Source organism: Lucilia sericata, unplaced genomic scaffold (assembly GCF_015586225.1).
Source record: "Lucilia sericata isolate MDLA Ls3-8-SP2 unplaced genomic scaffold, ASM1558622v1 Contig000659F_arrow, whole genome shotgun sequence".
NCBI lineage: Eukaryota > Metazoa > Arthropoda > Insecta > Diptera > Calliphoridae > Lucilia > Lucilia sericata.
Genome location: NW_023994664.1, coordinates 607 through 17,500, shown reverse-complemented (window position 1 = coordinate 17,500; position 16,894 = coordinate 607). Strand labels below are relative to the sequence as shown.

The 16,894-nt window shown below is 24.7% G+C and overlaps 1 protein-coding gene across 3 annotated transcripts in view; it reads left to right on the top strand.

The window, feature by feature from the left end:
• Positions 1–15,719, top strand: part of LOC119607131 (dnaJ protein homolog 1) — a 58,580-nt gene extending 42,861 nt beyond the window's left edge. Inside the window, exon 6 of one of the 3 annotated variants that reach the window (XM_037960917.1) lies at positions 14,652–15,719. In XM_037960917.1, the coding sequence (XP_037816845.1) occupies positions 14,652–14,879 (228 nt within the window). In that variant the 3' untranslated portion in view covers positions 14,880–15,719. The remainder of the gene's footprint in view (positions 1–14,651) is intronic. The other 2 variants (XM_037960915.1, XM_037960916.1) reach the window with 2 other exon arrangements.
• The last annotated feature ends 1,175 nt before the right edge of the window (positions 15,720–16,894 follow it).

The following is a 16,894-nucleotide window of genomic DNA, read 5'->3' as shown; positions in this document are numbered from 1 at the left end:
ATTTGCTACTTTTTTACTTAAAATTACCTTAATTACATAATGTCAACAATTGATAAAATGTGTAAAATTAAAGGAATTATTCAAATTTCATGGTTTTAAGTTAAAATTTATATGTTTTACCTTAAAAATACATTGTTTACATGATGTCAACTTTTGTAAATTATAACGAAATTAAGGAAAATTTCTTAAATTTCTTAATATTTCTTAGATTTTTTTTATTTAACACAAAATTACATTGTTTACATGATGTCAACAATTGAATTTTACAACAAAATTGATGATAAATATATATATTTTTTTTAAATTTTCATAAAATTTCTTACTATTTACCTTAAAAATACATTGTTTACATCATGTCAACTATTGTATTTAAAAGTAAAATTAAAAAGTAACATTAAATTTGCTTAATTTAGTTTAAATTTCTTATTTTTATTTGAACAATACATTGTTTACATGATGTCAACAATGGCAGATTTTGACAAAATCAAAAAAAAATCGTTAAAATTTCTTGATTTCACTTAGATTTTTGATTACTTACCTTAAAAATGCATCATGTCAACATTTGCAGATTTTAACAAATTCATAGTTAATCTGTTAGATTTGATTTAATTTCTTTAGACTTTTTATTATTTTACCTGAAAAGTACATTGTTTACATGATCATGTCAACAATTGCATTTAAGATTTGGTGAATTTTGTTTAAATTTCTTCTAATTTACCTTAAAAATACATTGTTTACCTAACGTCAACCGTGAAAAATTTTAACAAACTCAAAGAAAATTAATTAAATTTTTAGAATTCATTTGAATTTTTGATTATTTACCTCAAATATACATTTATCTCATATACATCAACAATTGCATTTTAGAGCAAAATTAAAGAAAATTATTAAATTTGAAATTCTTTTTTGAAATTCTTATTATTTACCTCAATATTACATTCTTTACATGCTGTGTAAATTTCTTTTAATATACCTTAAAAATACATTGTTTACATAACGTCAATATTCTTTACATGCTGTGTAAATTTCTTTTAATTTAACTCAAAAATACATTGTTTACATAACGTCAACAATTACAAATTTTGACAAACTTAAAGAAAATTAGTTTTTTTTTAAATTCATTTCGATTTTTGATTATTTACCTCAAATATACATTGTTTACATCATGTCAACAATTGCATTTTAGAGAAAAATTCAAGATTATAATTCTTATTATTTACATACTTCAAAATTACATTCTTTATATGCTGTGTAAATTTAGATTAATTTACCTTAAAAATACATTGTTTACATAACGTCAACCGTGAAAAATTGTAACAAACTCAAAGAAAATTAATTAAATTTTTAGAATTTGTTTGAATTTTTGATTATTTACCTCAAATATACACTGTTTACATCATGTCAACAATTGCATTTTAGAGCAAAATTAAAGAAAATTATTAAATTTAAAAAATTTTCTTTAAAATTCTTATTATTTACCGCAAAATTACATTCTTTACATTCTGTGTAAATTTCTTTTAATTTATCTCAAAAATACATTGTTTACATAACGTCAACAATTACATATTTTGACAAACTCAAAGAAAATTAGTTAAATTTTTTGAATGAATGTTTACATCATGTCATCAATTGTATTTTAGAGCAAAATTAAAGAAAATTATTAAATTTGAAATATTTTCTTTAAAATTCTTATTATTTACTTCAATATTACATTCTTTAAATGCTGTCAACAATTGCAGATTTAAACCAACTTAAGAAAATCTGTTAAATTTTAGATTTTTTTTTATATTTTCCAAATATATATATTTTTTACATAGTGTCAACTATTGCAAAGAAAATCTGTTTGTTTAATTTCTAGATTTTTATCATATTTTTCATTATTTTTTATAAAAATACATTGTTTACACAATGTCAACAATTGAAATTTACAGCAAAATTAAAGATTATTATTAAAACTTGTTTTATTTTGTTGAAATTTCTTATCATTTATAATAAAATTACATTATTTACATGATGTCAACAATTGTTTTTTGGAGCAAATTTAAAGAAAATTATAAAATTTTGTTAATGTTTGGCAGATTACTTACTAATTATCTTAAAAATACATTGTTTACCCAATGTTAAAAATAACAGTATAGAGGAAAATCTTTAAATTTGAAGTTTTAACTAAATTAAAGAAAATTTCTTAATTTTATTAGTTTTCTTTTAAATTTTAAAATCTACCTCGTATTTTTCACTTTTGCTGGTAAAAATTCTTTAATAAATATTTATTAACTCTTGTATAATAAATTAGTATTAGCTAATTTATGTTTAACAGCAATAGTATGTCCACACAAAACATAAAAACAACATCTTTACTTAACTATACATTACGTATAGTTTTGTCATACATAAATTTGCCATTACAATTATACAAGAAAAAAAATGCATTTTAACAATTATAGCTGACAATAGCTACAACAGAAATACATATTTTATGTTCGAAAAAAAATTTCAAACATTTTTAAGTTAATTAATATTTACAAATTACATGAAATGTGTGTTTTCTGTCTAAGTTTTTTTTCTGTTTTGGTTTGTTTTATAATTTATTACATGACCAAAAATGCACAATTTACTCGTACTCTCATACTCTACGTACAAACTATGTCAAAGTGTTAATAAAAATTTTAAAATTTTTTAACAGTTTTATGATGTTTTTTTTGGGATTTTTTTTATATATTCGATTGTTGCCAGTTTAAAGTTATGATAACTTAATAGCCAATACAAATGCCTTAAAAGGTTTGTAAACGGGCAAAAAAATAACAAATAATTGTTTATAGCAAAATGTTTAAAAAATTAACAATATGAATAAAGTGGTGCAGTGCTAAACAGAAAAAAATATATGAGCTTATATTGTTTTAGAAAACAAATTGAGAAAAAAAGAACTAAATTAAACAAATCAAAGAAACTATAACAAAAAGGGAAAGGTATCGCATATGAAGACATTAAAAGAAAATATAACATAAGAGAAAGTTTTTAATAGATTTCTTAATATTTACCTTTAATAAACATTGTTTACCTTATGTCAACAATTATATTTTGACAGAAAATTATATTATTTACCTCCAAAAAGCTTAGTTTACCTAATGTCAACAATTGTTTATTCTGCACAATTAAGGAATTATACAAATTTAGCACAATTTTAAATAGTTTACCATAATTTTACAGGAAGATACATTGTTTACATAATGTCAAGAATTAAATTATATCTAATTTTTTTATTATTTTCTTAATGTCAAGTTTTACTTTAGAGATAAAATAAGAATTTCTATAGAATTTTTAAAATTTCTGTATTATTTACCTCAAAAATACATTGTTTACATGATGTCAAGAATTGGAAATTTGAATAAAATTAAAGGATATTTATAAAATTTTGTGTATTTTGTAGGATTTTTGTATAATTTAGCATGAATATACATTCTTTACACTATTTTTATATTACCTCAAAAATACATTGTTTACATAATGTCAATAATTTTAAAATTCGCATAGATTAAAGAAATTTTCTTAAATTCCTTGATTTTGTACATATTTCTTATTATTTACATCAAAAATACATTGTTTACATGATGTCAAGAATTGTAAATTTGAATAAAATTAAAGGAAACTTGTAAAATGTAGTGTATTTTGTAGGATTTTTCATTATTTAGCATGAATATACATTCTTTACATTGTTTTTATATTATTTACCTCAAAAATACATTGTTTACATAATGTCAAGAATTTCAAAATTCGCAAGATTAAAGAAATTTTCTAAAATTCCTTGATTTTATTTTATACCCATTTCTTATTATTTACCTCAAAAATACATTGTTTACATGATGTCAAGAATTGGAAATTTGAATAGAATAAAAGGAAATTTGTAAAATGTTGTGTTTTCTGTACGATTTTTCATTATTTAGCATGTATGTACATTCTTTACATTATTTTTATATTATTTATCTCAAAAATACATTGTTTACATAATGTCAAGAATTTCAAAATTCGCAAGATTAAAGAAATTTGTTTAAATTTCTTGATTTTCTACATATTTCTTATTATTTACCTTAAAAATACATTGTTTGCATGATGTCAACAATTCTAGATTTTAATAACATTTGTAAAATGTTGTGTTTTCTGTAAGATTTTTCATTATTTAGCATAAATATACATTCTTTACATTGTTTTTATATTATTTACCTCAAAAATACATTGTTTACATAATGTCAAGAATTTCAAAATTTGCAAGATTAAAGAAATTTTCTTAAATTTCTTGATTTTCTACATATTTCTTATTATTTATCTCAAAAATACATTGTTTACATGATGTCAAGAATTGGAAATTTTAATAAAATTAAAGGAAATTTGTAAAATTTAGTGTCTTTTGTAGGATTTTTCGTTATTTAGCATGAATATACATTCTTTACATTATTTTAATATTATTTACCTCAAGAATACATTGTTTACATAATGTCAAGAATTTTAAAATTCGCAAGATTAAAGAAACTTTTCTTAAATTTCTTGATTTTCTGCATATTTCTTATTATTTATCTCAAAAATACATTGTTTACATGATGTCAAGAATTGGAAATTTGAATAAAATTAAAGGAAATTTGTAATATTGTGTGTTTTCTATAAGATTTTTCATTACGTAGCATGAAGATACATTCTTTACATATAATGTCAACAATTTGATTATTATTATAGAAAATTTCATTGATTATATTGTTTTATGATTTACATCAAACATTTATTGTTTACATGACGTCATTAATTGCAAAATTTAAGAAAATTAATAAAAGTCTGTTAAATTTTTTAAAATCCTGAAAATTTTTCGTTATTTACCTTTAAAATATATTGTTTACATAATGTCAACAATTGTTAAAAACGCTAAAATTAGGAAAATTATATAAATCTGTTGAATATTACAAAAATTTCTTATTATTTTACATAATATTACATAATTTACATGAAGTCAACAATGTTTTATAAAGAAAAATCATTCAAAAATCGAAACATAATTCTAGAATTCTATTGATTTTTCAGAAATTTCTTGTTTGTTTATACATTGTTTACTAAACTTAAGAAATATATTAAGTTGATGCCATTTACACAGGGTTTTCTACTATTTTACTCAAAATTACATTGTTTACATAATGTCAATAATGTAAATTTCGTTTAAATGAAAATTGATTTTTAAGTTTTGTTAATTTGGTAACAATTTTGTATTATTTACCTTAAAATTACATAGTTTACATTATGTAAACGGTTGAAATTTTCCCTAAATTGAAATAATTTTCATAAAATTCTAAATTTCTCATCGAAATCTAGTTTTTTACCTTACATATACATTGTTTACATAATGTCAACTATTGTTATATTCAGAGTAATTAGACAAATTTTAAACTTTTATTCATTTTACATAATTTTTCTCTCATTTTACCCAAAATTACATTATTTATATAATGTCAAAAATGTAAATTTTCAAAATCTCATTGATAGTTATAAAATTGTGTTAATTTGCTATAGATTTCATATTATTTACTTCAAAATTGCATACTTTACATGATGTCAAGAAGGCATTTTTTTAACAAAATATAATTGTCAACAATTGAAAATTATATACATTGTTTACACATCGTCAACTATTGTGATATTCAGAGAAATTATAAAAATTTCAAACTTGTATTAATTTTACTTATATTTTCTCTTATTTTTTTCCCAAAAATACATTATTTACATAATGTCATCAATGTAAATTTCGAAAAAACTTATTGATTGTTATAAAGTTTTGTTAATTTGCTATGGATTTCATATTATTTACCTCAAAATTACATACTTTACATGATGTTCAGAAAGCAATTTTGTTTACCTTAAATATACATTGTTTACACAATGTCAACTATTGCTATATTAAGAGAAATTAGAAAAATTTTAATCTTTTATTAATTATACATAATTTTTCTACTATTTTACATAAAAATACATTGTTTACATAATGTCAACTATGTACATTTATACGAATATTACAGGAAATTTTTAAATTTATTTTAGATTTTTGTTTATTTTACTAAAATATACATTGTTTACATACTATTGTAGATGTTAACAAACTCACATTTTCCCTTATTAACTATAAAAATACATTGTTTACACAATGTCAACAATTGAAATGTACAGCAAAATTAATGATAATTATTAAAATTTGTTTTATTTTATTGAAATTTCTTATCGTTTATCATAAAATTACATTCTTTACATGATGTCAACAATTGTTTTTTTACTGTAAAATTAGAGAAAATCATAAAATTTTCTTAATGTTATGAAAATTTATTATTATTTACCTCAAAAATACATAGTTTACCCCAATGTCAATAATAACAGTATAGAGCAATATGTTAAAGAATTTTGAAAAATTTTAAACTTTTATTAATTCTACATAATTTTTCTATTATTTTATATAAAAATATATTGTTTATATAATGTCAATAATGTACTTTAACAAGAATATTTAAGGCTTTTGTTAAATTTGGATTTATTTATAAAAATTTTTTATTTTTGTTGCAAAACTACATTGTTTACATGATGTCAACAATTGAAGATGTTAACAAAATTAAAGAAAATCCGTTAATCCTTTTGATATCCCAAAAATACATTGTTTACCTAATGTCAAGAATGGAAATTTTACAATTATCATTTAGCCCACCTTCCCTTTTTTAAAAAAAAGATAAAAAAAAAACCTAAATAAACTTTAACAAATTGATGAAAAAGTCTAAGATCAGATCATGCGCATAAAATATTCCGATCGAATAAATAAATTTCAATTCAATTGCAATTCCATAGAGCCATGTCTATAAATATAAAAGACTATTATATAGCAGCAAGAGGAGCAGCAGCAGTAGCAGTGGCAAAAAAAAGCGCAAACGAAAAACAAATAAACATATTACAAACGTTACCAAAATACGTAAAATTCTGTTAAAATTGCGACTGAGAAAATAAACAGAAAAACAGCATTAATCTTTTGTAATAAAAATAGAACGCGACAGAAAAAAACAACAAACTAAAACAACCATCTATCGATAACAATGTAAACGATGCAGATGACGAAATGACAATAGAATGACAATTTCTATTTGTGCAACTGCATATTGAGACAACGGAATATGATGACTACAAATCCACTCAAACTAACTACTGCACGGATGGATAGATGGCTGAATGAATGGATGGATGGACAGACATTGACTAACTGCAGCATTTTGTTATTTTATATTTGACTTACACACGTAACTTGAATAACAGCGTCTAACAATTTCGTTCCGAGTATTGTGCTGGTAAAAAGAATGAAAAGACAACTAAATGGCTTGAAAAAATCCCCTAGAGCAGACTTGGCTTCCTCCCTATAGAATGAAATTTTATCACTATTGTATGAGTAGGTTAATATTGATAACCATAGAATTAATAGTTAAACTGTTAAGGAGAATTTTCATTAGTCCGTTAGCAGCTAAACGTTACAAATAGATCAATCATGTGTATAGTCTAAAGGTAGGTAGGGACTGTTTCCACTTCCCTACCTTTTTTTTGCACGCTTTAGTTAGTTTTTATTAAAATGCAAAATCTGTATTCTACTTTTGCTACAATGAAATCAATTTTTGTTTGTTCCATTTGAATTTGTTACAAATCGAATAGAAGATTGTAATCTACTATTGTTATTTTTTCGCATTTTTTTTCGACAGTAAAAAGATAATTCTTTGGGAAAAATTCATTGAGTGTAACAGTGAAAATAAATCTCAAAAAAAAAAAAACTATAATACTTAATTTGTATTTGGGATAGTTGGCTCGTTTTATATTTTTTTTGAATTGTTATGAAAAGTTAAGCATTTTTTATTATATTATTAGACTACGTTAACTACGTCAGTTAAATCACGTTAAGTATTTGCCATCAACGTCATTATTGTCATTATTTCTATCAATTTCAATATAAAATTTAATGCTTATCAAGCTTTTACATTTGCTAAGAGGTTCTTCTTTGTTTTTACACAAATATACATTTTCGACATAATGTCAAAAACTGAAAATTTAATATAAAGAATTAAAGATTCCAATAAAATTAAAGGAAATGTCTAAAATTTTGTGATTTTCTACAGATTTTTCATGATTTACCTTAAAAATACATAATTTACTTAATGTCAATATTCTGCCAAAATATTTCGTGTTATTTTACACTAAATTACATTGTTTAAAAATGTAAATTTGAAGTATTAAATTCCTTATTAAGTACAAATTTTGTTTTATTATTTACCTCAAAATACATTTTTTACATGAGGTCAACAATGGATTTTAACAAATTAAAGGAAATCTGTTAAAATTTTGTGATTTTCTACAGATTTTTCATTATTAGCTTTAAAACACATTATTTACATAATGTCGACATTTAGCAAAAAAATCAAGGATTTAAAAAACTATTTCGTGTTTCTTCTAACGCAAAATTACATTGTTTACATAATGTCAACAATATGTATAAGAATATATTAAATGTATAAGAAAAATATGTAAAATTTTTGAATTTTATACAAATTACTTTCGTTAGTTAGTTAGTTAGTTAGTTAATTAGTTAGTTAGTTAGTTAGTTAGTTAGTTAGTTAGTTAGTTAGTTAGTTAGTTAGTTAGTTAGTTAGTTAGTTAGTTAGTAGTAGCTAGCTAGTTAGTTAGTTAGTAGTTAGTTAGTTAGTTAGTTAGTTAGTTAGTTAGTTAGTTAGTTAGTTAGTTAGTTAGTTAGTTAGTTAGTTAGTTAGTTAGTTCGTTAGTTAGTAGTAGTTAGTTAGTTAGTTAGTTAGTAGTTAGTTAGTTAGTTAGTAGTTAGTTAGTTAGTTAGTTAGTTAGTTTAGTTAGTTAGTTAGTTAGTTAGTTAGTTAGTTAGTTAGTTAGTAGTGGTTAGTAGTTAGTTAGTTAGTTAGTAGTTAGTTAGTTAGTTAGTTAGTTAGTAGTTAGTTAGTTAGTTAGTTAGTTAGTTAGTTAGTAGTTAGTTAGTAGTTAGTTAGTTGTAGTAGTTAGTTAGTTAGTTAGTTAGTTAGTCTTAGTTAGTTAGTTAGTTAGTTAGTTAGTAGTTAGTTAGTTAGTTAGTTAGTTAGTTAGTTAGTTAGGTAGTTAGTTAGTAGTTAGTTAGTTAGTTAGTTAGTTAGTTAGTTTTAGTTAGTAGTTAGTTAGTTAGTTAGTTAGTTAGTTAGTTAGTTAGTGTTAGTTAGTTAGTTAGTTAGTTAGTTAGTTAGTTAGTAGTTAGTTAGTTAGTTAGTTAGTTAGTTAGTTAGTTAGTAGTTAGTTAGTTAGTAGTTAGTTAGTTAGTAGTTAGTTAGTTAGTGTTAGTTAGTTAGTTAGTTAGTTAGTTAGTAGAGTTAGTTAGTTAGTGTTAGTTAGTAGTTAGTTAGTAGTAGTTAGTAGTTAGTTAGTTAGTTAGTAGTTAGTTAGTTAGTTAGTTAGTAGTTAGTTAGTTAGTAGTTAGTTAGTTAGTTAGTTAGTTAGTTAGTAGTTAGTTAGTTAGTAGTAGTTAGTTAGTAGTTAGTTAGTTAGTAGTTAGTGTTAGTTAGTTAGTTAGTTAGTTAGTTAGTTAGTTAGTTAGTAGTTAGTTAGTTAGTAGTTAGTTAGTTAGTTAGTTAGTTAGTTAGTTAGTTAGTAGTTAGTTAGTTAGTTAGTTAGTTAGTTAGTAGTTAGTTAGTTAGTTAGTTAGTTAGTTAGTTAGTTAGTTAGTTAGTTAGTTAGTTAGTTAGTTAGTTAGTAGTTAGTTAGTTAGTAGTTAGTTAGTTAGTTAGTTAGTTAGTTAGTTAGTTAGTAGTTAGTTAGTTAGTTAGTTAGTTAGTTAGTTAGTTCGTAGTTAGTTAGTTAGTTAGTTAGTTAGTTAGTTAGTTAGTTAGTTAGTTAGTTAGTTAGTTAGTTAGTAGTTAGTTAGGTAGTTAGTTAGTTAGTTAGTTAGTTAGATTAGTAGTTAGTTAGTTAGTTAGTTAGTTAGTTAGTTAGTTAGTTAGTTAGTTAGTTAGTTAGTTAGTTAGTAGTTAGTTAGTTAGTTAGTTAGTTAGTTAGTAGTTAGTTAGTTAGTAGTTAGTTAGTTAGTTAGTTAGTTAGTTAGTTAGTAGTTAGTTAGTTAGTTAGTTAGTTAGTTAGTTAGTTAGTTAGTTAGTTAGTTAGTTAGTTAGTTAGTTAGTTAGTTAGTTAGTTAGTAGTTAGTTAGTTAGTTAGTTAGTTAAGTTAGTTAGTTAGTTAGTTAGTTAGTTAGTTAGTAGTTAGTTAGTTAGTTAGTTAGTTAGTAGTTAGTTAGTTAGTTAGTTAGTTAGTTAGTTAGTTAGTTAGTTAGTTAGTAGTTAGTTAGTTAGTTAGTAGTAGTTAGTTAGTAGTTAGGTTAGTTAGTTAGTTAGTTAGTTAGTTAGTTAGTTAGTTAGGTTAGTTAGTTAGTTAGTTAGTTAGTTAGTTAGTAGTTAGTTAGTTAGTTAGTTATTTATTAGTTAGTTAGTTAGTTAGTTAGTTAGTTAGTTAGTTAGTTAGTTAGTTAGTTAGTTAGTTAGTTAGTTAGTTAGTTAGTTAGTTAGTTAGTTAGTTAGTTAGTTAGTTAGTTAGTTAGTTAGTTAGTTAGTTAGTTAGTTAGTTAGTTAGTTAGTTAGTTAGTTAGTTAGTTAGTTAGTTAGTTAGTTAGGTTAGTTAGTTAGTTAGTTAGTTAGTTAGTTAGTTAGTTAGTTAGTTAGTTAGTTAATCAGTTTAATTTCAGATTTTACTAGAATTGGGGGAAGCGTCTTCATGTCTGCCATTTGTTATATTTGTTATGCCTAAAAAAGCTTTCAACTTTTTTTGCCTTTCAATAAAAAACCAAGTAATTTCTAAAATTCTTTACCTTAATTGGTCAATAAATTCTAAAATTCATAATTAATTTTTATCAATAAAGAAAAAACAAAAAACACTTGAAATTTCATAAATATTTCATTTATTGTTTTTATTTTTTTCTCTCTCTCTATTTTATGGCTAAATTTGGCTCGGGCCTTTTTAACCAACTAATAAAATGTTAAAAATTTGTAAAAACAACAAATAAAATTGAAAACAATTTTACACGATAAAAAATATGTATTTAATAATAAAGTAAATCTTAAATAAATATGATCAACACATCCATACACCATTGCCAAAAGTATTTAAGAACTATTTTATTATATTTCAGAAATTCACAATTTTCCAATTAGATTTTCCCCCATATATATTTACATATAAAAATTTTTCTGAATTTTAAGATATAACTAGAAATTTTTTATGTACATACTTATGGAAATGGTGTAGCATGCTTGCACTATAAATATAGTTTTTTAATAATAATTATTTGTTAAACATTAACAAAATGTTTCTGCTGTTGTTATTGTTGTTGTTAACACTAGAGACAAGTAATGAAAACCGCAACAAACTATGGCTTTTTAGTTAAGTGTTACAATTGTTAAAATATTTGTTATTGTAAATTTATTATTATTGTTGTTTGTGATTATTAACACAGCTTGTTTTAAAAAAATACACCTTATTTATTTGGTTTTGTATTTTTTACATTTATGGAATTTATTATTGCCACCATTACTTTAATACACTCCTGTCCACATTTAGTTAATCCAATTAAACATTTTTGCCATTTTTTTGTTTTCATACATACATATGTATGTATGTACATTTGTATGTATATAACTGTGTATGTATTTCTTCTCATTTTATCTTGACAAGAAAACCCAAAACGTGACTTAAATTTTAAATTGTTTTTAATATTTAATTGTAATGTATAGTGATTTGTTTTAAACTTTACTTTATAAATTCGATGTGTTAACAGGGAATTGAAATGCTGCGAAAGGTGACAGTTTTGGGTCAGAAAAGAATCAGAAATAAAAAATGTGGAATAATTAAAAGTTATATTTCAAAGATTTTAAAAGATTTGTTTTTTTTCCAAATAAATATAAAGAAGAAAATTACATTGTGTACATAATGCTTAAATAGACAAGATTATAGTTTAGACTACAAAGACTAGACTATAGACTAGACTATAGACTAGACTATAGACTAGACTATAGACTAGACTATAGACTAGACTAATAGACTAGACTATAGACTAGACTATAGACTAGACTATAGAACTAGACTATAGACTAGACTATAGACGAGACTTATAGACTAGACTATAGACTAGACTATAGACTAGACTATAGACTAGACTATAGACTAGACTATAGACTAGACTATAGACTAGACTATAGACTAGACTATAGACTAGACTATAGACTAGACTATAGACTAGACTATAGACTAGACTATAGACTAGACTATAGACTAGACTATAGACTAGACTATAGACTAGACTATAGACTAGACTATAGACTAGACTATAGACTAGACTATAGACTAGACTATAGACTAGACTATAGACTAGACTATAGACTAGACTATAGACTAGACTATAGACTAGACTATAGACTAGACTATAGACTAGACTATAGACTAGACTATAGACGACTATAGACTAGACTATAGACTAGACTATAGACTAGACTATAGACTAGACTATAGACTAGACTATAGACTAGACTATAGACTAGACTATAGACTAGACTATAGACTAGACTATAGACTAGGCTATAGACTAGACTATAGACTAGACTATAGACTAGACCATAGACTAGGACTATAGGATAGGACTATAGAATAGACTATAGGATAGACTAGAGACTAACTATAGACTAGACTATAGATCAGACTATAGACTAGACTATAGACTAGACTATAGAATAGACTATAGGATAGAATATTTAGACTAGACCTATAGACTAGGCCTATAGACTAGACTATAGACTAGCTATAGACTAGTACTATAGACTAGGACTATAGGACTAGACTATAGACTATACTATAGACTAGATATAGACTGGACTATAGACTAGACATAGACTAGTAATATAGACTAGACTATAGACTAGACTATAGACTAGACTATAGATAGGATATAGACTAGACTAGAGACTAGACTATAGACTCGGACTATAGACTAGACTATAGACAGACTATAGACAGACTATAGACTAGACTATAGATAGACTATAGACTAGCTATAGACTAGACTATAGCACTAGACTATAGACTAGACTATAGACTAGACTATAGAAGACCTCGACTAGACTATAGACTAGACTATAGACTAGGACTATAGACTAGACTATAGACAACTAAGATGACTAAGACTAGACTATAGACTAGACTAGACTAATGACTAGACTATGGACTAGACTATAGAAGACTAGACTAGACTAGACTAGACTATAGAAGACTAGACTATAAGACTAGACTATAGGAACAGACTATAGACTAGACTATAGACTAGACTATAGACTAGACTATAGACTAGACTATAGACTAGACTATAGACTAGACTATAGACTAGACTATAGACTAGACTATAGACTAGACTATAGTCCCAATTTAAATATTTTAAATTCAATTTTAGTAACGGGCATTTTTTTTACAAATTCAAGAAAAATATATCTTCTTCTCACACTTTTAACCATAATTTCTGGCAAAAATAAATCTATGAATAAAATTCTCTCAAATCCTTGATTGATGAATGACTTTCTGTTATAAATATAGAAAAATGAAATAAAACTGTCAACTGTTGTAATAAGGGAAAAAAAAAAAACAAGAAACATAACTAAAACTTAATGGATATTTGGTTACAAGTTGCTAAAAAGAATAAGAATTTAATCCCAATATTGTGCACATGTATAGAATATGGAATTATATATGTAAACATTTGTATTTAAGAATAAACTAACACACATACATATACATTTAAGCAATGATAACATATAAGTACGACAAGCATTGGAGCAATAATGTTGGCGGGAGTATAAAGGACATATAATATAAATAGATTTTGTGTAGAAAAACAGTAACGAGTGCGAGTATAATCAATAAAATAAATTGAAATATAGAAAGGACTATTGCAGTAATAAGATGAAAATCTTAACAATATGTCAACAAGCGAAAAAAGAAATAGCAAAGTTAGAATGTTTTTTTTTTCTCCAAATAAAAGACGAATTTTAAATGCCCTTTGCACAGTGGGTAATGTTAATCATATTCAACTACTTAAGTACTTAGAAGTTACAGATCAATATTACTCTCTTAACTAACACACTGTGCTCGCCTTCAGATCTTCTTAATATTTTTAGCTTATAGCCTCAAATACTCTTATATATTTAGTGGATGTTTAGCGAAATGCTAGAGAATTATTCCTTTCATCAGAAAGTAAACTATTTCAAAACATGCTATAACTGCCCCCTAAGGTAGGGTGTTCACTAACGAAAGCAAACAAACAAGTTAACTAAACACAAACAAAATCCATTGAACATTTATTAAATAAACAATAAAAAAGGATTTAAAAGGACGAGACAGGATATTAAGATAACAAACAGTTGACAAACAAATAATATTAAGAGATGAGTAAAGAATGATTGATAACTTAACAGTAATCTCAATTGAAATATAGTTTTTATAGGAAAATTATACATAATTGATTGTTTTTTTTTGCACAAATAACTTAATTTTGTTTAATTCTTTTTATCTTACCCCTCTTACAGGCCTTATGTGGTGTGGTGTTTCAAGTTCCTACCATGTCCGGCGATAAATTGCGCATCAGTACTATGCAAGAGATCATCAAACCGAATACGGTGAAACGTATACAAGGCTATGGTTTACCTTTTCCTAAGGATACCTCACGCAAAGGTGATCTATTGGTAGCTTTCGATATACAATTTCCCGAGAAATTAACAGCCGCTCAAAAGGAACTACTCAGGGACATGTTATGATGTGTTTCCTCTTTTTAGACAAAAACCACAACAACAACATCTACAACCATAAACACAAAAACCTTAATAAATTCAATTAAATATTTGGCCTAAAACTAAATTTATTTTAAATTCTAAAATTTAATTTTCTAAAATTTTGTTAAATTAAAACAAACTCTATAAGCACAAATAATTTGTCATTATTTTTCTTTTTTAATAATAATTTTAAAGAAATTTTATATAATTTTTTGTTAAAAATTATATAAAAATAATAAAATTTCTTGCGGTTTTTACCCCTTAAGTTTGCCTCAAATTTATTATTATTATTATTTGTCTAAACAAAATGCTCACTAACAAAATGTCCTTAATTTTTAAAATAAATATTTCTGTTTTTTTGTAAATTTATTATTGACTCTCTAAATAAATAAATAGTTTTTTATTAAAAATAAAAATGTCTGTTACAAAATGTCATCCTTATTGTTTGGTTACTTAAAAACAAAAATCCATTTTTGTTGAAAAATTTATTAAACTTGTGTCTTCTTTTTATCTACCACAAATTGTACTACTAATTTATTATTTAAATTTATAAGTTTAAACCATCTATTGAAAAACAACCAACAAAATAAATAATAAAACCTTAATGATCTGTTTTTTTGGTCTTAAAAAAAACTTTAATAAAACACAAATATTGAAGTTTCTTTATTTTCATAAATTTTGTTTTAAATTCTTATATCGGTGTAAATTTATTTAAATAATTGCTTGTACAGAAGATTTATTTCTCTTAATTTTACTTTTCTACCAATTAAAAAGTTTAATAATAAATATAATTATTGGAAATTAAACAAAAAATGAAGACAAAAAATAGTTAACTTGTAGTTTCACTTCAAAATGGAGGGGATGAATATTGAACATTTAATTGAAACAAAAAAACTTTAACCCTTGTATCTCCTCTGTCAAATTTTGTATATGTATTTGGAAATTTTTATTTATATACAAAGCTCTAGTCCAGTTTTAGTTAAGTTCTTGTTTAGTCTAGTTCAGTTCTAGTTCAGTTCTAGTTCAGTTCTAGTTCAGTTCTAGTTCAGTTCTAGTTCAGTTCTAGTTCAGTTCTAGTTCAGTTCTAGTTCAGTTCTAGTTCAGTTCTAGTTCAGTTCTAGTTCAGTTCTAGTTCAGTTCTAGTTTCAGTTCTAGTTCAGTTTAGTTCAGTTCATAGTTCAGTTCTAGTTCAGTTCTAGTTCGGTTCTAGTCAGTTCTAGTTCAGTTCTAGTTCAGTTCTAGTTCAGTTTCTAGTTCAGTTCTAGTCAGTTCTAGTTCATTTCTAGTTCAGTTCTAGTTCAGTTCTAGTTCAGTTCTAGTTCAGTTCTAGCTTCAGTTCTAGTTCAGTTCTAGTTCAGTTATAGTTCAGTTCTAGTTCAGTTCTAGTTCATTCTAGTTCAGTTCTAGTTCAGTTCTAGTTCAGTTCTAGTTCAGTTCTAGTTCAGTTCTAGTTCAGTTCTAGTTCAGTTCTAGTTCAGTTCTAGTTCAGTTCTAGTTCAGTTCTAGTTCAGTTCTAGTTCAGTTCTAGTTCAGTTCTAGTTCAGTTCTAGTTCAGTTCTAGTTCAGTTCTAGTTCAGTTCTAGTTCAGTTCTAGTTCAGTTCTAGTTCAGTTCTAGTTCAGTTCTAGTTCAGTTCTAGTTCAGTTCTAGTTCAGTTCTAGTTCAGTTCTAGTTCAGTTCTAGTTCAGTTCTAGTTCAGTTCTAGTTCAGTTCTAGTTCAGTTCTAGTTCAGTTCTAGTTCAGTTCTAGTTCAGTTCTAGTTCAGTTCTAGTTCAGTTCTAGTTCAGTTCTAGTTCAGTTCTAGTTCAGTTCTAGTTCAGTTTGTTCAGTTCTAGTTCAGTTCTAGTTCAGTTCTAGTTCAGTTCTAGTTCAGTTCTAGTTCAGTTCTAGTTCAGTTCTAGTTCAGTTCTAGTTCAGTTCTAGTTCAGTTCTAGTTCAGTTCTAGTTCAGTTCTAGTTCAGTTCTAGTTCAGTTCTAGTTCAGTTCTAGTTCAGTTCTAGT